The 22,451-nt window shown below is 46.2% G+C and overlaps 3 protein-coding genes across 3 annotated transcripts; all 3 read right to left on the reverse strand.

Moving 5' to 3' along the window:
* Positions 1-212: 212 nt before the first annotated feature.
* Positions 213-21,637, reverse strand: LOC123354870 (nicotinamide N-methyltransferase-like). The gene is made up of 3 exons (XM_044997231.1): positions 21,484-21,637; positions 2,799-3,006; positions 213-1,877 (listed from the first exon to the last, which is right to left on the reverse strand). Exons 1-3 carry the CDS (start codon positions 21,635-21,637, stop codon positions 1,412-1,414), a joined length of 828 nt encoding a protein of 275 aa, XP_044853166.1. The 3' UTR covers positions 213-1,411.
* Positions 5,026-13,537, reverse strand: LOC123354871 (nicotinamide N-methyltransferase-like). The gene is made up of 3 exons (XM_044997232.1): positions 13,351-13,537; positions 10,428-10,635; positions 5,026-6,400 (listed from the first exon to the last, which is right to left on the reverse strand). Exons 1-3 carry the CDS (start codon positions 13,508-13,510, stop codon positions 5,974-5,976), a joined length of 795 nt encoding a protein of 264 aa, XP_044853167.1. The 5' UTR covers positions 13,511-13,537; the 3' UTR covers positions 5,026-5,973.
* LOC123354873 (nicotinamide N-methyltransferase-like) lies at positions 17,827-20,601 on the reverse strand. Its single transcript, XM_044997233.1, has 2 exons — positions 19,529-20,601; positions 17,827-18,684 (listed from the first exon to the last, which is right to left on the reverse strand). The coding sequence occupies exons 1-2, from the start codon at positions 19,630-19,632 to the stop codon at positions 18,249-18,251; spliced, it is 540 nt and encodes a 179-aa protein (XP_044853168.1). The 5' UTR covers positions 19,633-20,601; the 3' UTR covers positions 17,827-18,248.
* Positions 21,638-22,451: the final 814 nt, after the last annotated feature.

Raw genomic sequence — 22,451 nt, forward strand, 5'->3', positions numbered from 1 at the left:
GATCGGCAACATCTTTTCACCTGTTTTAGGTGTATTCTGCAGCGGTGGCAGGTGTACGTTGGCTGTGATTTTCCCCTTTTGGGGAGGGAAAAAGTGTAGTGGTATTTCACTCAACTTTCCTTTTACATTCAGCACTGAGCCTCTGCTTTAGAGGGTTTTCAGGAGAGAATTTAGAGCCTTTCACGTGTGTCCCCTTAAGAGAAGAGAGGACTGACTCAGGGTATGTCTACACAGGGGTAAAAGAGCTGCATGCCGGGCATGGCTGTGGCTGGTCTGGTTCCAGAGCTCGGGCTCCAGTCCAAGCCCAAATGTCTATGCAGCAATTTTCCAGCCCCGGAATCCAATCCCCATGAGCCCTGGTCAGCTGACCCGGGCCAGCCTCGGGTTTTTTATCCCTGTGTAGACATACTGGTATAGTTTTAATCCAGATATATTAACCTGTAAATCTCCTTCTGCAAAGGTAATAATAAGACCTGGAAACACAGATTATTGCGTATGGGAAACAGATCTTTATTAGGCAAGCACCGATTGGGTGGAGATTGCAATTATTCACCAAAACAAATCATTTATCCAACACCATGGGCCAATGCAGCTCTCAAGCCCCAGCCAATCAGTACAAACTGATCAATGTTAAAATCACAGTGAGGTTATTGCCGTTATTGATAACAATGTGTCCAGTGTGAGCCATGTTCTCAGTGCCGGGAGACAAGACTCCCAAGGAGGCATGATGCCTGCCCCAAGCAGTTCACAATCTAGTGCAGATGGCATAGAAAGGCACAAAACTAAACACGTGACATGGGTGTGAGTTCCAAAATTTGTGGTAAGAAAGGAGTAGCTCAACCATTATCAAATGTAGCTATTTGTGGAATTTGAATGTAGAGTCAGCTCAGGGGCAGAACCTCTGTTCTTAAAGGTCTGCGGTGGTTAGGCCTGTAGATGTGTTTTGATCCTCTTTCTAAACCTCATCCATCAATAATTCCAAATCCAGCACTGATTGGGCCCAGTGCTGCACCACTGAAGCCAATAGGAGTTTTGCCACTGACTACTGGGAGCAGGCTCCAGTCCATTAGCAGTGAGAAGGACTTTATATGATTCATTATGTAATTATTATTAATTGCACAGCTGCAGCATGAGACTAGGCAAAACATGGCAAGAGCAGGGAGAGGATGAAGCACTGTAGGGTGCAGCTGCACTGGATGAAGCACAGTGGGGTTGGAGGCCAGGGAGACATTATGGCAGCTCTGAATGGGAAAGGACAGAGATGAGGGCAGCTTTAGTGGCACAACAAGGGGTTCAAGCTGGTGCATCCTGAACAAACAGGTTCTCCAAGGTGCTTGGAGGTCATCAAAGCTCCATAGCGCACATTGATTTTCAGGTCTACCAGCATCTACAGCTAATCTATTCTGCCTCTCTACTTGCCTTGGGCTGATGTATTTTCTTTTTCATATTCTTTGCCCTTCCCTTTGGAAGCAACTAGGTAAGAGATCCCCTCATGATCTACCAAACTAGCTGTATGGCATATGGGAGTCACCTCAAACTGCAAAATATCATAACCGGCCTCCTTCACTGCTTCCTCCAGAAACTCCTTCTCCAAAAAGAGGCAGGGAAACTTGTGTTGGCCAACTACAACATGACTACACTTCATTGTGGTCACTATCAGCAAATGACCCCCTGGCTTTAACAGGGAGCTGACATTCTTCAGGCCAGCTCGGTAGGCACTCAGGTCTTTGCAAATTGCTTCTAAAGAATGGTACAAGAACAGGCAGTCAGCAGGGGGCAGAGAGGCAAAGGTCACAGGGTTGAATTTGGTGACATCACATTCCAGAACCTGCTTGACCGTTCTTTGTAATTTCTGTTCCTTCTCAGCCCACTTTTTCCTGGAAAGATAAATATAACACTGAAGATAAATGTGCTACTGTTGTGCCAAAGAGCCCTTCGTATCTCGGACCAGTGCACACAGTCAATATATCTGCAATCGGCTCAGTGGATGAGAGTTACATAGTCACACGAAATCTCTGCTGGGTGGAATTCACCTGCTTAAGGCCAGATTTTCAGAAGAGCTCAGCTCCCATTTAGCCAGATTTGGTCACACTTTATATGAAGCTCCCATTTATAGTGGTTTTATAAGGGTTAATAAATGACACAGGTATCCTACAGACACAAGTACTATGTGTCATAAATGTCTGGTTATCAGCAAATCTGTAGAAAAGGGTGCAAATCGCTATAAGCTATCTATTGATCTGTTGGGCTGTGTAACAATTTTTAGCAACAGACTAAGTCCTTATTAAAAAATGTTCTCACCATTTATTCACCCTTTCCAGCCCATTCATATCAATGGAAGATTATATAAAGTGTGGCCAATCTAAGGAGCTCAGCACCCCGTGTGCTCAGCAGTTTGGAACATCTGGCACTTACAGTCCATTTTGAAGGCTAAAGTGGGAGTGAAGGGGGGTTAACCCTGAAATGTTTGCCACTCTGCGGCGGGGCGGGGGGGGGGAATTACCCTTGTAGGAGTAAACCTTCCTCTTGTAAGCGTTGCAATTTCAAGCTCTGAGTCTGCTGAATTGATAGGAATCCCTTGCTGGGGTCGCTGGAGGGGAGTCCTGGCTCCAGACTTCTCTTACATTTTTCCTTTCCTTCAATCCATTTCTTTCCTTTTATCCGTATTGAACACCACCATAACACATAATACTTATTAGGAAACAAGCACCCCAGAGAAGGAAGATCCACAAATTAAAAGGGATTTTGACATATTTTCTTTAGTTAAATTGTAACAGAACTAGGTCTCCCTCCCGTACCTGTCCCCTTCCAGCTCACACACGTATTTCACCAGCGGAGTCCAGTCAAATGCTCCCGGCTCTTTCTTTAGCCATTTCTGCAGTTCCTGGCAGTTCCGATCCGTGTGGTTTGTGACAATGATCTCCTGGAAGGACTCACAGGCAGAGAGCAGTTCGCAAATGCTGGGTCCACCGCCAATATGAATCAGGGTGTTGCCTTTAACGCCATCTGGTTTGAAATGCACAATACCTGTGTATCAGCACATATAGCAGCAGAGGATGGGAGAGGAGGAGGTTTGAGGGGCTGAGGGTTCAAGTTGGACAATTTCCCCTTTGGGTTTATAAAGGGTTTTAAGAAGGCCAGTTCCATGAGAGGTAAAATGCAGTGAAGGACCCTGACTGGCTTCAAGACTGAGCTTGATAAGTTTATGGAGGGGATGGTATGATGAGGCTACCTCCTAAGTAGACTGAAAAGGCTTAGATTCGTATCAGTAAACGTAAATAAAGGTTGATTTCACCACACACACACAAACTGACTAAAAAACATTTCCATTGATAATAACTGAGATACACAGCTAGACAAAGTAAGAGAAATCCCTCTCCGGAAATTCTTTGACTTGGATTTGAGGATATTTAGCTGTAATATTTTGACATGTGATATTGACAATTGGTGTTTTAAAGGTTATAAAACTTTAGCTTTTAATTCTCAGTGTCTATTGTCATTAAATCATTGTTCTCTGACTCCCCCCACCCAAGTGTCATACAATTTCCCACCCAGGTAGGTTTCAGTTTTTGGTTGGGTTTGTGACTCCCTTGAGGCGCGCGCACACACACACACACACACACACACAAACACACACACACACACACACACACTCTTTCAGCACCGAGTGTAGCTGAGCTGTGATAGACTGTGACCTCCTTAGGTTTCATAAACTAAGCAGGGTGGGGCCAGCACTGTCCTGGGATGAGAGCCCTGTAAAGACAATGAGAGGCTGCAGGGAGTCACCTGCCTCCCCCTCTGGGTTATAGAAGTATTTGTTCAGGATGAATTAATAAAGGTCAGATGAAGCTTGAAGCCTGGATTAGGCAGTGATTTTGAACCCAGATGATCTGCTTTCTGTTGATCCTCACCTTGGACATCCCCAGACCAGTGCTCTTTGCTATGCCCTGAAACGCTTTCCACATCCGCTCAAACCAAATCGAAGTCTCTCCCTCATGGCATTGCAGAGCACTACTGCTCAGCCACCCCCTTGCTAGGTAGCTTGTCTAAGTTCACCTGTTGCCACCAATGGAAATAGCCAACCGGTTCCATTCAAGGCTTGGCTCAAAAGGTTGGCATTGGCTGCCTACTTTCTGTTGGAATCCCAGTTCCAAATAATGAATTTTGGGGTTCTCTGGCCATGCTGAAATATTTTTTAAAAACACTTGTTTGGGTTGATCTGAAAAAAAATATTTTGCTGAATTTTTGGTGAATCAAAAAGTAAAAGAAAATTCATTTTGGGTCAAATGGAATATTTAGTTCAACCGGAAACTGTGTTTTCTCTAGATTTTGAGTTTTGTTTTTATATTTCTGTATTTTTAAAGTAAATTGAAGGACATTTTGAAATGAAAAGTCATTAAAACTTTTCATTCTGAAAGTATTCCAGGGTTGGAATAAGTCAAAACAGCAGATACTTTGTTTTTTTCAGTGAAAACAGTTCAGTGAAACCAACACAAATTTGTGACATTTTTGATATCACCAAATCTGTGTTTTTCACCAAAAACAATTTTGGCCAAATTTTTTTGCCTGGGTCTAGCTGGGAACTCCATCACTTGAGACATTTAAACCTGGACAGGACACAGCTTGGGAAACTGTACTCTAGAGAGCAGCCTGGGATTGGCAGATGGGGCTGAAAGAATGGGATAGTTGCTGCTTGTATTGTGACACTTCCTTCGGGAACCCTTACCACTGCCTGCCCTCAGTGTGAGGAAGTCTTGTCTGTGCCCGAAACGTGAAACCACTAGCCTCCGGCAGCACAAGCACTGCCTTCCTGCCCCTCGTAGGCCTCGCGTTCTCGGTACAGATTACCAGTAGGCACATACCTTCCCCCTGAGTTCTCAGAATGGCCTCTGGCACGCCCAGCCCATGTTCCACTGAACAGTCACAGAACTCTCAGACCCGCTACTCCCTAAAGGAAAAACACGTACCAGCTTGCAAGATTCAACTGAGGATCACCACTCAGCTCAGCACACTTCAATATATACATAGAGTGAAAACAGGAATAAGTTTATTATCAAAACAGAGATACAAGGACAGCAAGTGAGGATATTGCCAAGCAGTGGTTACATACAAAACAAAATCATAACGTGCTTTCTGGAGCCGACACTTACCTAACAAGGCATTCAAATATTTCCTACGAGATAGCTTACCCCACACCCTTTTCTCAGCATTTTCAGCCAGTTTAGCTGAGATCACTTCTCATCAAATCAATCCTGCTGGCAGTCCTCACAGAGTAAAGGAATAACTAGAGGTTCATCTGCACCCCAGATATAGTTTCAATAGTTCATTGCCTTATGCCTAAACAAGATAACCCCTGCTGGCTTATTTTTTCCTGAAGCCCCTGCAAACAATTCATTAGAATTTTGCTCAGACTGTAAATGGGTGTCCTTTGCGAACCACACAATGCTCAGTTTGCACATGATGAGCCAGAGTGACATACGCATCTCTGTCTTGCATGACAGAGGTATGTGGATCACCTGGTGGCCTGCCTTAACTCACAGTCCGAGGGAACATAAGTTTTAGTATATATCCATAACTATTCATGTTTTCCATACATACATCTTGCAATGATTACGACGATCAGCGTGACACAGGCTTTCATTAGAGACCTTACATGACCCCTTTTGACGAACCCAGGAGATCCCTCTACACCTATGTACTCCGGGGCCATCTGCCGCTTGGTGTCAAGGGGTCCTTGGCTCACGTCCCATCTCTCAATTCTATATTCTTTGATTTATGCAGATGCCAATGCAAAATTACATGCGGGTTTGGCTTTGAGAAGCCCCCACCCCAGCTCCCCTGTGCTCCCTGCCCCCTACAACTCCCTGCCCCTCACACAGCAAAAATACTAGTTTGCCCCCGGTGCTTTTTCCCTAAGGCCAGCCCTGACCTTTCCCTTGCACCGAGGATCTTTCCTGCTCATTTTCAGCAGGACTAAGCAGGCTGCTTGCACGCAACCAGACTCATCACAGCCTCAAAATCTGAAAATGTGCTTTCGGAACGGTTTGGGGTCACCTCAGCACACTGTACGTCATACCCGGCCTCTCTCAGGGCTTCCTCCACCGACTCCTGCTCCAGGTAGAGGCAGGAGAACCTGCGCTGGCCTACCATGTAGTAGGTTGCTTTCAGGACTGTCACCATCACCAAATGGCCTCCTGGCTTTAACAGAGAACTGATGTTCTTCAGTGCTGCACGATAACTGTTCAGGTCTTTGCACGCAGCTTCCAAGCACAGTGTGGAGAGCAGGCAGTCGGCCTGGGGCAGAGACACAGGGGCCACGATGTTGGATTTGGAGACATCACATTTCAGAACCTGCTTGACTTTCTTTCTCAACTTATCTTCCTTCTCAGCCCACTTTTCCCTGCAAGAAATGTTATATTGTGTACTATTGCATGATTTTCAGTCTGTCCATCAGATCTCAGCAAGGGGATGTTCAATGGACTCGAAAGGCAGCACATTTAAAAGTAATAAGAGGAGACACTTTTTCCACACAGCACACAACTAACCAGTGGAGCTCATTGTCACAAGACACCGCTGAGGCCAAGAATTAGACAAAAGGATCTGATATTGACACGGACAATAGCCAGTTACATTACAGTAGGGATTAACCATAACCAAGACCTGAAGGGCTATAAACCCTCCTGCTTCAGGGCATAAGTGAACCCCTGACTAGCTGGAGTTAGGAGGAAACTTTCCCTGGGTGTTAGGCATTTCACAATTGGCAAACTGCAGAGCAATGCAGCAGTAGCAAGAAAGGATATTGGTGTGACTCTCCATTCCTACTGATCCAGGAGCATGCGGAGCTTTGGACAGCTCAGCATTTTCTCTTTGCATCAATCCCTTCTGCGTGTCTGATCTATGGAGGGAAGGAGGAGGCTCCAGTGTTTAGTATGTTAACCCAGAACCCTGTAGACCTGCAATCAGTTCTGTGCTCTGCCACAGATCCTTCTGCGTGGCTTTGATTAAGTCACAGTCGCTCTGTGCCTCAGTTCCCTCTCTGGATAATGGGGGTAATGTCACAAGGGTGTTAAGAGTCAATGCATGAATAAAAATAGAGAGTCTCTCAGACACTATGGCGATGGGGGCTGTACGAGTTCCCAGATAAATAGAGTCTCATGCCTCTAATCTGCAGCCCTTCTTCCCCCAACCCCCCATCATTCCAGTCCTGGGCTGCATCCTTCAACAGCTCTGCCTGAACAGCCCCCCTGCTGTTCCAGTCCTGGGCTCTCCCCACCAGTGCCAATGCACCTCTATCCAGACCTGCATTCCCTGAGCCTTGCTATGCCAGTCCTGCTCCCCCTACACACACATCCATGGCTCTGCTGATGCCCCTCAGCCCTAACCTACTGCTCGCTCTTCCAGCCTGGCCCCTCTGCTGAACTGAGACTGCCACTGGTGTGGATTTCAATTAAAATCAAGTAGCTAAAACTATTCACTGCCCTCTGAAAAGATAAGGGCTGATGTACTTGGAAATATTTATGTGGATGTTTAGCTCTGGAGAGAGATTCGATAGCAAGTCTCTGCAACACAAAGCCCCACATCAGACTGAAACACCATCGCTGCCATACACAGAGACAGCTGCTCTATCTAGATACACCTGTTTTATTATTGATCAGTTTTGTTACCTCCTTCACACCATGGCCATTTGCAGACCCATGTAAAGACACGGGCCCCTGTTCCAAGGACCTTGCTCTCCAGCCTAACTAGAACTTTTTATTCTAGACAAGCTCTCGACAATGTCCCGTGAGAGGCCCCTGCTGGCCCAGAGTGGAATTTTACAGACATTTACACGCTATTGGGAAATAGTTTGTGTGGTTCTCCAGGTTTCAATTTCCTGTTTAAACCATAACCCCACAGGAAACTAAAAAGCAAGACAGCCACATTCCCTGCCTTGGCCAAGCCGCAGGCTGCAATGACTGGACCGTATTCAACCAGAGTGGAAAAAGGACGAATTGAGAGAAGCAGGAGTGGGATCAGTCTTTGTACAACTGCACTCACACAGTTGGCAGTAGCTACTTGCACCCCATTGAATGAATGTCCTGGGAGGGGTAATGCCCAGAACTACAAACCTGGAAATTATCAGGTAAGGAGAAACTCTGACATGGTGCAGCAAAGGTGATGTGTACAGAAACCTGCTTACCAGAACTGGAGAATTTAACTAAAGGTCTCTGTCCTGGTTGTACATTTCAATATGACTTTGGATTCAGTTTCAAATCCCTCCACATATGCTTTTGAGAGACACACACTGAGTCCTTTCCATCTGTGGTGGGAGCAATGGTCATGTAGTCAAAGCAAAGACCTGTGTTCTAGTTCTCACTCTGCCACTGACTTCCTGTGTGATCTTGGGCATGTCACTTCCCCTCTCTGCACCTTAGTCTCCCCATCTTTAAAATGGAGATTAAAATGCTTCCTTATCTGTCTATGCAGTGTAGTTGTAGCCATGTTGGTCACACGATATTAGAGACACAAGGTGGGTGAGATAATCTCTTTTATTGTACCAACTTCCATCCAATAACTTGATCCAATAAAAAATTTACCTCACCTACCTTGCCCCCTTATCTGTCTGCCGAGGTATTTATGCTATGCCCATCACCATGGTTGTTATGGAGATAAACTCACTAATGTTTTTAAAACTCACAGTCAACCTCTGGAACTCATTGCCAGGGGATATTGTGAAGGCCAAAAGTATAGCTGGGTTCAAATAGCATTCGATAAGTTCATGGAGGATGGGTCCATCAATGGTTATTGGCCAAGACGGTCAGGGATGCAATCCCATCCTCTGAGTGTCCCTAAGCCTCTGACTGCCAGATGCTGGGACTGGACAACAGGGGATGGATCACTTGATAATTGCCCTGTTCTCTTCATTCCCGTTGAAGAATCTGGCATTGGCCACTGTCAGAAGACAGGATACTAGGCTAGATGGACCTTTGGTCTGAGCTGGTATGACCATTCTTATGTTCTTATGAGATGGAAGGTGATTGAGAACTGCAAAGTATTAATATATTATAAGAATACTTATTTCAGTACAATAGTGTGAAATTTAGACTGTAAGCTCTCTGGGGCAGGGACCTTCTTTTTGCTGGATGTTTGTACAGCACCTAACACAAGGGGATCCTGATCCCTGGCGATGCAGGGGTGCTGGAACAATTTTTATAGTGGGGATGCTGACAGCCATTGAACCCAAATTGTGAACCCCGTATATAATGCAATCAACTTCAAGCCAGGGGGTACTGCAGCATCCCCAGCCTCCTTACTTCCAGCACCTATGTGTGTCATGCATCATGTTACCTATAGAAGTCTCCGTACGGCGGATCCTTGTGAAATAGAGGGTTTCAACATGAAATTGTGTCCTGAGAATTATTATTAAAGCCGCCAATCATGAAAGGAAAAATGACAAATTCTATGCACAAAGAAAATGTTTGCTCTAAATTTTCAAAAGTGACTAGTGATTTCGGGAGACTCTTTTTGGGTGTCCAACTTGAGCTACCTTAAAGGAAGCCTGATTTTCACATGGGAAGTGCTAGATTTTGGCCTCTTTTACAGCATCTCATTTAATGCACCCAAACATTAATCACCTGGGAAAGTGTGCAGAATTGGTCAGAAAAATGTCTAAACCAAACTTTGATGGAAAATGATGGGGGAAGTTACACGAAGATGTCCATGATTTTTTGTTTGTTTTCCAACCAGCTGCAATTAGTGTAAAAAAAAAAAGAGTTACTTAAGTTTGAGAAGTATGCAGGCTTCAGCGCTTTATGAGGAGTATGGGAGGCTTTCCTGATAGCAGCTACAGGGAATGTGTGACAGTTGTTCTGTTTGCAGCACTATTCTAGTCAACATTTTTACACAACACAGAGATAAGCCCTAGGCCCTGATCCTGAAACACGTATATGCTGCTTCACTTCAGGCAATGTATTATTACTTATTATTTGTATTACTACAGCGCAGGGGCTGCTGGAACAATTTGTATAGTGGGGGTGCTGAGAGCCATTAAACCAAACTGTAAACCTTGTCTATGATGGAAGCCAGGAGGTTCTGCAGCACCCCCAACACCACTAGTTCTAGCAACTATGTGGCTATGGCTTGTGGGTACTATGGTCATTAAGATAATATCATAATAATTATAACTCATAATAATAGTGATGCACGACCTATAGGGTTCAGCTGGCAGCTTTCAGACATGGCAGTTGGATCCATGAGCAAGTGCTTCCAGTAGATTCCCATTTCTTGAGCCTCCCTGCATCTGTCATATGTCAGCCTGTGGGGTGTCCTAGTCAGTTTGTCGTTGTGTTTTTACATCATACTCTAGTAAGAGGTCCCCTCTCCTGCAGGGGTTCATTTCAGTGACAAGACATCACTGGATCATCAGTAGCCAGGTCTCCTTCCCTTACCTGTCTCCTTCTAGCTCACACACATATTTCACCACTGGAGTCCAGTCGAACGCTCCTGGCTCATTCTTCAGCCATTTCTCCAGTTCGTGGCGGTTCCGGTCTGTGTAGTCCGAAGCGATGATCTCCTTAAAGTTCTCGCAGGCGGAGAGGAGCTGATAAATGGTGGGGCCACTGCCGATGTCAATCAGGGTGTCGCCTTTCACCCCACCTGGTTTGGAACGTCGGGGAATGAAGTTACATTGGCACATTGCATGACCCATACGTCAGAGAAGTTGTACTCACTGCTGATTGGGGTTTGTGGGGGGAGGTGTTTGGTTTTTTTATTTGCTTCTTTAAGGCCTCATGTGAATGGTATGTAGGATGGAACACTCCTCCAGCAACAGCCTCATCACCTAACGCGGTGTGTCCTGGTTAGGGCCTTTGCCTAGGACTAATGAAATCTGCCACAGACTCGCTGTGTGACTTTGGTGCGTCACTTAATCTCCGTGAGCCTCAGTCCTTCATGTGTTAAGTGGGAATAACAATCCTGCCTTTGTACATCTTGTCTATTTAGATTATAAACTCTCTGCCGAGGCTGAAGTTGGCTCCTTATTCCCAATTCCTTGTTTGTGGTTCTAGCTTCCTATCCATTGTTCCCAGTTGTGTATTTAACCTCCACAATTATTTAAAAATATGTCAATGTAAGACTAATTATTTTTAGAAATTTCATCAAATGTATGTGATTGAATGTGCTAAAAATTTAAATGACTGATAACTTAATTATTTATTAATTGAATGGCCAAATAAGTGGATTGGCAGTGTGACATGAGGCAGAGTATTGCGCAGTAACAAAACCTCAGGTCAGCCAGCGGTGTGCCTCAGTTCCTTCGGAATAGTCTAACAGTGACAGGGATGTGTCACTTGGGGTGACCCAAGCCTAATTTTGTCATGTTCAGCTCGTCAAAACCCAGCTCCTTACTTCGTTAGTAATCAAATAATCCGATCATTATCTTTTACTTTTTTATCGGTTCAATCGCATTGATCAATATATTTTTTAATCATTTTGGCCATTGAATAAGGGTCTCGGAACCATGAATAAGGAATCAAGAATAAGGACTTCAGTCTCAGAGCTCTCTAGGGTAAGGATTTCTTATGTGCTTGTACAGCGCTGAGCACAAACAGGGTCCCGATCTCTCTACTATCGCAATAATCATTCTATAGATGCTCATTACCATAGTTGTTCTGAGACCATGATCCTGAACACGCTTTAAAAATGTTGCTAGATTAGCTTAAACAACTAGAAAACCAGAGTAGGGAACCAGCAGTGGGAAGGGTAACCCAGAATAGCCTAGTTATAAACTGCTTAGCATATGATTGGGCTCACAGCTATAAGATGCTGTGGAGAAGTTGTCCAGGGTTTGTAGTAACATCAGTAAGCCCTAGTCCATTTCCAAGTTTAGAATCCAGCTGTTCCTTTTCATAACATATAGCAGGAAAGAAATCAGATTAATTTATGAAGAGGCAGGATTTTTTTTTTAATTCCTGTGATATTAAAGGGTTTAACTGCTTGTGCAACAGTGAGGACCATTCCAGATTGCAACATTGATCATAGTAGGATGCAGGGAACCATGTCACCTGCTCCTTTTACTAGTTGCAATTTCCAGTCCATCCGAGTCAGTGATTTTAATTCTCATGAAAGTCTGGGGTTGATGCCACAGATGGCTCCCTACTCTGGGTACCCCATCCTGACTCTGCCATTCCAGCCTTGGGCCTCACCCTCAATTCTGCCACTGCATCTCATTCTTGAGCTGCAGTTTCCACTCGCTCTTCCCCTCCTGGGCTCTACGCACACAGCTCTGCTAATGCAGCTCAAGCCTATACCACAATACGCTTGTTATTCTAATCCCGAGCTTCACTATACACAGCTCTGCCAACATTTTAACAACTGGTTCCCTATAAAAAGTTCTGCTTTAAGGGGTGGGGGGGGAGCAGGGAAGGGGACGGGCCAGGCGGAGACATACTTGTGGGGCCAGAGGCCCCTGCAGGTCCTGGGGCAAATTGCCCCACTTGCCCCCCCAGCAGCCCTAGAGCTTGCAGCCCCCTCTCCCCTCACCTTGCTGGCAGCTCAAAGCAACTCCGGAGCTCAGCTGAGCTGCCCAGCTGATGCCGGCGGCTGGCCACGCTGCGGCTGGGGGGAAGCGGGGGAAGGGCCGGGGGAGCCTCAGCCTCCCCAGCTGGTAATCCTGGGAGCAACAGGATGGTCCGGCCCGCGGACCGGAGTTCTTTGCCCATCTCCTGGCCCTTTAACAACTGGTTCTCCATGGAGGTCTAATTTTAGCAACCGGTTCTTGGGAACCTGTGGGAACCTGCTCCAGCTCACCACTGCTCTGCAGGTGCTCTTAAATCCTGACTCACTGTCCCTACCTTTCTCTATTCTAGGTCTCCTCCAGCCGCAGCTCTGCCAATACCCCTCAATTCTGACCCACAGCACCTCCCATTATTCCAGCCCTCGACCTCTCCAGAATTGAGATTGCCACTGACGTATGGATTTTAAAGGGGAAAATCAAGTAGCTAAAACTACCTGCAACACTTAGAAAACAAAGGGGCTGACATACTCTGAAACACTTTCAGTAGCTTAGTGTATGTAGCTCTAGAGATTTGTGTGTGTGACGTACAAAACCCCATGTCATGCTGAATCATCGTGGCCTCTACAGCTGCTAATTACAATTAGAAATGCTTCCAAAATTATTTATTATGGGCATGCCCCAGACATGCCATGAGTATGAAGACAAGACTCCTGTCCCAAAAGCCTTACTACCCTCATAGAGCCTTGTTGTCTCCCGTCACAGACAGCATTATTAAACGAGCGTGAGCTCACAGGACAAGGGAAAAGCTGAGAACGTCTCAGCCCTAGAGCACTGTGCCCGCAGAACACTGTACTGACCTGAGGTGAATATCTTAAACAGGCTTCTCAGTTTTAATTCCAGAAATTCATTCCCTTGGCAATGACTGGAACCGAAGGAATAGCGGGTCTTCAAATATGCTGCAGGGTCAAAATCTTTCTGGTAAGCGTCTCCCCCTCTGAAACTAGCTGGAGATTCCATGTTGCAGGAACAGTCTCTGCTCTGTGTGTGTTCCCAGTGGAGACTGATAGCTCTTCCTGTTGATACTTTAACCCCTCCTTGTACTTGCAAATTTCACTTTCACGTCAGACTAAGACATTTTTCAGGCTAAAAGAACCCACAGGTTCTGCAAGATTTTCTCAGTCTGCAGAATCGAAAGAAGCAGCAGCAGAAAAGAATATACGGGGAAGAAAGTGTCTGAGGTAGGGTGACCATATTTTCCCAAAGGGAAAATGGGACACCGGGTGGGGCTGGCCCGAGGCTCCCCTGTATGGGGCCAGCCTGAAGCCCCTTGCCACCTCCCTGCGTTGGGCTGGCCCAGTCCCGGCTGCTTTCCTGAGCCTTCCCTCCCTTCCTCTCAGGGTTGGCGTTGCCGCTCTCCCACCTCCACCTGCACGTTCCTCCGTGTCCCACAAGGGGTTGCCCCCCACTTTTTTTGGCCAAACTGGGCATTTGTCCCATTTGCTGTTGCCAACTGATGATCAGTTGGCAAGAACAAATGGGACAAATGCCCCCCAAAAATGGGGACGGTTGAGACAGGGCTTAAAAAAGGAACTGTCCCAGTCAGAATGGGACATATGTCACCCTAGTCTGAGGCTATGTCTACACTAGCCATAGGATGATGATCTGGTCCTGAGCTCCGATGATCTGGTCTGGTTGGATCTGGTCTCGTCCGGAGCTCAGTCAAATGCTCCCAGCTCATTCTGCAGCCATTTCTGCATCTCCTGGGGGTTCTGGTCCATCTAAGTCTGTGGCAATGATCTCCTGGAAGGTTTTGCTGGTATATGGTGGGGCTGGTGCAGATATCAATCAGGGTCTCCCCTTTAATATCGTCTGATTTGGAATAAACAATCCCAACTTCTCGGGACATACAGCAGCAGGGGATGGACGATAAAGTTGGATGGATAGAGGCTGAGTTTAGCAAGCTTAAGGATTTCTCCTCTACATTTCTTAAGGGTTTCAAGAAAGGCATTTCTCATGAGAGGTAAAATGCAACGAAGGACCCTGTATGCAGCATTTCCCTCACACAGGGATGTCTGTAAAATGCTTTGAGATCAGCATGTGAAAGGTCTATTGTGACAATGATCAACAGATACATCACAGGTATTCAGACTGTATGTAACAGGCTAAAAACTGAGGTTGTCACTTAGGCTTGCTTGAGCCCCATTCAAATGAGAACTTCAACGTCTGGCCCAGTGAAGTAGGAAGAGTCACCTTACATGCCCGGCTGCTGGTCATGGATAGGCAGCCCTTGATGGCAGTGCCCAGTAGCTGTACACAGATGGTGGACTGCCAAGAAACAGGGCGTGACTATGGCTCACCTTCCATCCAACATTGCACATAGAAGTACCCTGGGTCCAAGGTGAGGGAAGAAATAAGGCAGCCGTGTTGCATCATCTTATCATATTAATTGTGAGTTTCGCAGTATTTGGCATTTTTCTTTACAGCTGGAACTTTAAGTACCTTCCAGGTGGCCACAAGCCCTGGAGCATGAACAGCCCGGGACAAACACCTGCTGTGAGTGGCACCATGGAAACTACGTGACGGGCAACTCCTGGCTTGATGGCCTATGCTGGCTTCTTTAATATCACCGACTCATCCGTGGAATTCTGGGACTAGGGCTGGATGGAGGATTGCATGGGATGAGGAGCTGATCACACCTCTAGAGAGCCTGTAATCTAGGCACTGGGTGAGATGGGACAATTTACACTGCCCTGATTTGTGCAGTGAGCACCATCTCCCATGCTCTCCCTGACCCCTGCAGCCTTTGCCCTGAAGAACCCTGCACATGTGCTCACCATTTCTCTCCCCTTTACCCTGTCACGCTGCCATGGCCCGGTACTGTTCCATCTCCTCCAGTGTTGCTTCTTGGACTCTGAGGAGCCCCATTTTTATGCCCCCCTCCTGCTCCCCCATTGACTTTGGATGGCCCACCTGACTCGTGGGCACGGTCCAGTGCTGTCACTGCACAAACTGGAGTTGTTGGTCATTTCTCTGGAGGACAATGTTACACTCAATGCAGCTGTGTTGACAGGGTCTGTTAACAAGAACCACTGACCCATCCCGTTCTACCACCAGGGATGAAAGGTAACTAAGAAAATCTCCTTTGATAAAAGATAAATCCTGGTCCATAATAATGTTTCAGTTACAATATCTCCAGCTATAATGCAGCATTGGTGTAGACAATGCAGAGCACAACACAGCAGAGATTCGCCCCCTAAGAATAGCTAATAGCCTGCTACTTAGGGCAATCAGTACGGGGGTGGGAGAAGTTCTCGTCACTGCTCTAAATAAGGCAGAGCAGAACCTGTTTTTTCCAGGCTACTTGCAAAGTAGCTCAGGCTACTTGCTAGTCTGGGCTGGGTCTTTCACTCCTTCTACTTATTTGAGAAAAACTTGAAAAGTCTCAGGTCCCTCACAATGCAGAACAGGAACATTTCTGAAATGTCGTTATGTTTGGCCGTGACAGGAATGCATTTCTCACCCATCTCTATTCACGATCTCCTGCCAACGTCTGGTAGCTTAACGGGGGGATAAACTTATCTGGACATTACATCTCACACAATGGATCTGTGCCCTGCCCTCTGATCCTGCTGGACACCGGTAGCCCTTCCTGTTGCCACTTTAACCCCTTATTGCACATGCAAACTGCATTCTTCATGTAACCATTCGGGGGGGTTCATTCTTCACACGGAGATAGATTCTTGCAGAACTCACAGGAAGCAGAAAGGTATTTGTGGGTGGAAGAGAGGGGGAATGAAATATACCTGAGTTGGTGTTTAAAGGGAAACTTCAGGGGCATTGGAGCACGGCACGTGAGCAAGCTACAGGCCCTCACTGAGCCGCTGTTATCATTTCTCGTGATGTGTGATGGATCCCCAAGAACGCATCTGCCAACTGCGCAGGGATGGGATCGGCAACATCTTTTCACCTGTTTTAGGTGTATTCTGCAGCGGTGGCAGGTGTACGTTGGCTGCCCCTGAGGGAAAAAGTGTAGTGGTATTTCACTCAACTTTCCTTTTACATTCAGCACTGAGCCTCTGCTTTAGAGGGTTTTCAGGAGAGAATTTAGAGCCTTTCACGTGTGTCCCCTTAAGAGAAGAGAGGACTGACTCAGGGTATGTCTACACAGGGGTAAAAGAGCTGCATGCCGGGCATGGCTGTGGCTGGTCTGGTTCCAGAGCTCGGGCTCCAGTCCAAGCCCAAATGTCTATGCAGCAATTTTTCAGCCCTGGAATCCAATCCCCATGAGCCCTGGTCAGCTGACCCGGGCCAGCCTCAGGTTTTTTATCCCTGTGTAGACATAATGATATAGTTTTAATCCAGATATATTAACCTGTAAATCTCCTTCTGCAAAGGTAATAATAAGACCTGGAAACACAGATTATTGCATATGGGAAACAGATCTTTATTAGGCAAACACCGATTGGGTGGAGATTACAATTATTCACCAAAACAAATCATTCATCCAACACCATGGGCCAATGCAGCTGTCAAGCCCCAGCCAATCAGTTCAAACTGATCAATGTTAAAATCACAGTGAGGTTATTGCCGTTATTGATAACGATGTGTCCAGTGTGAGCCATGTTCTCAGTGCCGGGAGACAAGACTCCCAAGGAGACATGATGCCTGCCCCAAGCAGTTCACAGTCTAGTGCAGATGGCATAGAAAGGCACAAAGCTAAACACGTGACATGGGTGTGAGTTCCAAAATTTGTGGTAAGAAAGGAGTAGCTCAACCCATTATCAAATGTAGCTATTTGTGGAATTTGAATGTAGAGTCAGCTCAGGGGCAGAACCTCTGTTCTTAAAGGTCTGCAGTGGTTAGGCCTGTAGATGTGTTTTGATCCTCTTTCTAAACCTCATCCATCAATAATTCCAAATCCAGCACTGATTGGGCCCAGTGCTGCACCACTGAAGCCAACAGGAGTTTTGCCACTGACTACTGGGAGCAGGCTCCAGACCCCAGCGCGCCAAGCAGGCGCGTGGGGCGGCATTGTCGGAGCAGGGCGGCATTTGGATCCGGCGGACCTTCCGCAGTTATGCCTGCGGGAGGTCCACCGGAGCCCTGGGACGAGCGGACCTGCCGCAGGCATGACTGTGGAGGGTCCCCTCTTCCCACGGCTCCGCTTCAGCTCCTGCAGGCATAACTGCGGCGGCTGCGCTGGTCCCGCGGCTCGGACGGAGCTCCCGCAGGTATGCCTGTGGATGCTCCACCGGAGCCGCGAACCAGCGCACCCGCCGCAGACACTTCTGCCCCGGCCGCGGGACCGGGCTGCGCCGCCCTGCTTGGGGCGCCGTAATTTATAGAGCCGCCCCTGCTACTGGGAGCAGGCTCCAGTCCATTAGCAGTGAGAAGGACTTTATATGATTCATTATGTAATTATCATTAATTGCACAGCTGCAGCATGAGACTAGGCAAAACATGGCAAGAGCAGGGAGAGGATGAAGCACGGTAGGGTGCAGCTGCACTGGATGAAGCACAGTGGGGTTGGAGGCCAGGGAGACATTATGGCAGCTCTGAATGGGAAAGGACAGAGGTGAGGGCAGCTTTAGTGGCACAACAAGGGGTTCAAGCTAGTGCATCCTGAACAAACAGGTTCTCCAAGGTGCTTGGAGGTCATCAAAGCTCTATAGCGCACATTGATTTTCAGGTCTACCAGCATCTACAGCTAATCTATTCTGCCTCTCTATTTGCCTTGGGCTGATGTATTTTCTTTTTAATCTTCTTTGCCCTTCCCTTTGGAAGCAACTAGGTAAGAGAGACCCTCATGCTCTACCAAACTAGCTGTATGGCATATGGGAGTCACCTCAAACTTCAAAATATCATAACCGGCCTCCTTCACTGCTTCCTCCAAAAACTCCTTCTCCAGAAAGAGGCAGGGAAACTTGTGTTGGCCAACCATATAGTAATTACACTTCATTGTGGTCACCATCAGCAAATGACCCCCTGGCTTTAACAGGGAGCTGAAATTCTTCAGGGCAGCTCGGTAGGTACTCAGGTCTTTGCAAGTTTCTGCTAAACAATGGCATATGAGGAGGCAGTCAGCAGGGGGCAGAGAGGCAAAGGTCACAGGGTTGAATTTGGTGACAGCACATTCCAGAACCTGCTTGACCGTTCTTCGTAATTTCTCTTCCTTCTCAGCCCACTTTTTCCTGGAAAGATAAATATAACACTGAAGATAAATGTGCTACTGTTGTGCCAAAGAACCCTTCATATCTCGGACCAGTGCACACAGTCAATATATCTGCAATCGGCTGAGTGGATGAGTTACATAGTCACACGAAATGTCTGCTGGGTGGAATTCACCTGCTTAAAGCCATATTTTCAGAAGAGCTCAGCTGCCATTTAGCCAGAGTTGGTCACACTTTATATGAAGCTCCCATTTATAATGCTTTCATAAGGGTTAATAAATGACACCGGCATCTTACAGACGCAAATACTATGCATCATAAATGTTTGGTTATCAACAAGTCTGTAGAAAATGGTGCGAATCGTGCACCATTTGTTCACCCTTTATAGCCCATTCATATAAATGGAAGATTATATAAAGTGTGGCCAATAATCTAAGGAGCTCAGCACCCCGTGTGCTCAGCTGTTTGGAACATCTGGCACTTACCGGCCCATTTTGAAGGCTAAAATGGGAGTGAAGGGGGGTCTAATCCTGAAGTGTTTGCCACTCTGCCGGGGGTGGTGGGAATTACCCTTGTAGGAGTAAACCTTCCTCTTGCAAGCGTTGCAAGTTCAAGCCCTGAGTCTGCTAAATTCATAGGAATCCCTTGCTGGGGTCGCTGGAGAGGAGTCCTGGTTCCAGACATCTCTTAAATTTTTCCTTTCCTTCAATCCATTTCTTTCTTTTTATATGTATTGAACACCACCATAATACATAATACTTATTAGGAAAAAAGCACCCCAGAGAAGGAAGATCCACAAATTAAAAGGGATTTTGACATATTTTCTTTAGTTAAATTGTAACAGAACTAGGTCTCCCTCCCGTACCTGTCCCCTTCCAGCTCACACACGTATTTCACCAGCGGAGTCCAGTCAAATGCTCCCGGCTCTTTCTTTAGCCATTTCTGCAGTTCCTGGCAGTTCTGATCCATATGGTTTGTGACAATGATCTCCTCAAAGGACTCACAGGCAGAGAGCAGTTCGCAAATGCTGGGCACACCGCCAATATAAATCAGGGTGTTGCCTTTAACGCCATCTGGTTTGAAATGCAAAATACCTGTGTATCAGCACATACAGCAGCAGAGGATGGGAGAGGAGGAGGTTTAGGGGGCCGATGGTTCAAACTGGACAATTTCCTCTCTGGGTTTATAAAGGGTTTCCAGAAGGCCAGTTCCATGAGAGGTAAAATGCAGCAAAGGACCCTTTACTGGCTTCAAGACTGAGCTTGATAAGTTTATGGAGGGGATGGTATGATGAGGTTGCATCATAAGTAGGTTGAAAAGGATTTGATTTGTATCAGTAAATGTCAATAAAGATTGATTTCACCACACACACAGACAAACTGACTAAAAAGCATTTCCACTGATAGTAACTGAAATATACAGCTAGACAAAGTAAGAGAAATCCTGCTCCAGAACTTCTTGGACTTGGATTTGAGGCTATTTAGCTGTAATATTTTGACATGTGATATTGACAATTGGTGTTTTAAAGGTTATAAAACTTGAACTTTTTAAATCTCAGTGTCTACTGTCATTAAATAATTGTCTGTCTCCCCCCACCCAAGTGTCATATAATTTCCCACAAGTGTGAACATTTAAATCAATCAAAGTAAAGAAACTTAAAAATAAACATTGATCTTCTCCACTGAAATTATAAAAAACATTAACATTGAATTCTGCCAATCCTGCCTGTAAGTCAGGTTTTTAAGCCTTCCCTCTTTGTTTGTTGCTCTCCCCTGGGCCCTCTCTGATTCGTCCGTGTCTTTCTTAAAGCTGGCGCTGGGAGATCTCATCTCATCTTTCATTTCAATAAACACATTCAATTAAAGCTAGTTTCTACGCTGAGGAGTTGTGGAGAAAGCTTTTAAAAAAATAACAACCCGAAAAGCTCAAAATCCAGAAGGCACCAAAACAAAAACCCAAGAGGTGTTATTTTTTAAAATCTATTATTTAAACTCACTTGGCTTGGAGTTAGCAATACCCACACAGCCCAGGTAGTTTTCAAAGTACAATCTACAGGCCCACAAGCCTAGATACATGTACAATTTGGGAGAAAGTCCCTCTTTCGGGGACAGCTGGGGAGCTCTTTGACTAGCGACTCCTGGCTCAATGGCACATGCTGACTTCTGATCTACCACCAGCCATTCGTCATCGCGATGCTGGGACCAGTGCTTGATGGGGAATGGCACAGAGCTCTACTGCATGGGATGAGGAGCTGATCAGTCATGTAGAGAGACTGTACGTAAGGCACAAACTAGTCAAGGAGGATTTGCTCTGTCCTGGTCTGTGCCATACCCACTGTCACCAGTGATGTCGCCAACCACTGCCCCCAAAAGGACCCTGTGCACAAGCACTGATGCAGGCTCTCCACCTCTCTCTCTCTCCTCTCCCCTCTTCCATGCTGCAACGATCCAGGTGCACCTTCTCCACTGTTGATTCTTCAGGCTCTAGTGGGCCCCATTTTATGCTTCATCTCAGACTCTCCTATTGACTTTGGGAGACCCATCTAGGTCATTAGCACAGCCCAGTGTTGTCACTGCACACACAAGAGTTATTATGCTAGAGGACAATACTACTCTCAATGCACCTATTGTGGCAGGCTTTTGTAATGAGGATGACCAGCTGTGACCCATCACGCCATAAAGCAGGGGTAGAAAGATAATTAGGGAAAATCTCCCCTACTAAAAGAAATCCAGATCTACACAATCATGTTTCCACCAACACGTATCCCACTATAAAACAGCCTTTGTGCAAACAGAATGGCACAAAACACACCCGACTCACCCAAAATGAAGGTCTTAAAGAAGTTTCTCAGAAGAAACATCAAAATATCATTTTTTTCACTGCTTGTAGAGTCAAAGGAATAATAAGTTTTCAAAAATTCTTTTGGATCAAAAAGTTTCTCCAAAGATTCTTTCTTAGGGCGGCTCTGGTCCATTTTCTCTCTGAGTTTGCAAACGTTCAACTGCCCAGCTGTTCCCGATCTGGGTTTATATGGGGTTCCTCCTCTCTTCCCGGCCATGGCTCCACCTTCTTTTGTCCAAGTGTCAGATTACAGGCTTTCTCCACAACTCCCTCACACACCCCTGTGACCTGGGGTGCCTGGGGCTGCCCTCACTGAAAATGCCAAGGTCAGGGCAGGCTGCAGAAGGGAGAGCAGAGACTCCCCAAACTAGTGGTTAACACTGAAGTTAAACTCACCAAGCAGTCACAGACTGTACTTCTGATCTCCCACACTGGTTATCAAGAAGTTCAAAAAAACAAAAGAAATCCCCCCCAGCCACCTTACTGCATTCCAGTTCTCTGGCTCCCAATCAGCAACTAGGTCCAGTACAGTGAGAAGTTATTTAAAAACTCTGCTCACATATACCAAATGTCCTTCTGACCCCATAGCATCAGCCACGTTACCAGGGCAATATTAGTTTGGATCTTACCCAAAATACCGTGCTGACAGCCAATCTTTTAGTGCAGGGATCGGCAACCTTTCAGAAGCGGTGTGCCGAGTCTTCATTTATTCACTCTAATGTAAGGTTTCGCATGCCAGTAATACATTTCAATGTTTTTAGAAGGTCTCTTTCTATGAGCCTATAATATATAACTAAAATATTGTTGTATGTAAAGTAAATAAGGTTTTAAAATGTTTAAGAAGCTTCATTTAAAATTAAATTATAATGCCAAGCCCCCCGAACCGGTGGCCATGACCTGGGCAGTGTGAGTGTCACTGAGAATCAGCTCGCGTGCTGCATTTGGCA

The sequence above is a fragment of the Mauremys mutica genome, chromosome 22 (genome assembly GCF_020497125.1).
Source record: "Mauremys mutica isolate MM-2020 ecotype Southern chromosome 22, ASM2049712v1, whole genome shotgun sequence".
Lineage (NCBI taxonomy): Eukaryota > Metazoa > Chordata > Testudines > Geoemydidae > Mauremys > Mauremys mutica.

Coding starts and splice junctions, on each gene's coding strand:
- LOC123354870 (XM_044997231.1), bottom strand. CDS start 21,637: ATGGACCAGAGCCGCCCTAAGAAAGAATCTTTGGAGAAACTTTTTGAT. Junction 3,007..21,483: donor CTTTAAGACCTTCATTTTGG/GTGAGTCGGGTG, acceptor ATTTCAAACCAG/ATGGCGTTAAAGGCAACACC. Junction 1,878..2,798: donor TGTGAGCTGGAAGGGGACAG/GTACGGGAGGGA, acceptor TTATCTTTCCAG/GAAAAAGTGGGCTGAGAAGG.
- LOC123354873 (XM_044997233.1), bottom strand. CDS start 19,632: ATGGATCAGAACTGCCAGGAACTGCAGAAATGGCTAAAGAAAGAGCCG. Junction 18,685..19,528: donor TGTGAGCTGGAAGGGGACAG/GTACGGGAGGGA, acceptor TTATCTTTCCAG/GAAAAAGTGGGCTGAGAAGG.
- LOC123354871 (XM_044997232.1), bottom strand. CDS start 13,510: ATGGAATCTCCAGCTAGTTTCAGAGGGGGAGACGCTTACCAGAAAGAT. Junction 10,636..13,350: donor GTTTAAGATATTCACCTCAG/GTCAGTACAGTG, acceptor GTTCCAAACCAG/GTGGGGTGAAAGGCGACACC. Junction 6,401..10,427: donor TGTGAGCTAGAAGGAGACAG/GTAAGGGAAGGA, acceptor CATTTCTTGCAG/GGAAAAGTGGGCTGAGAAGG.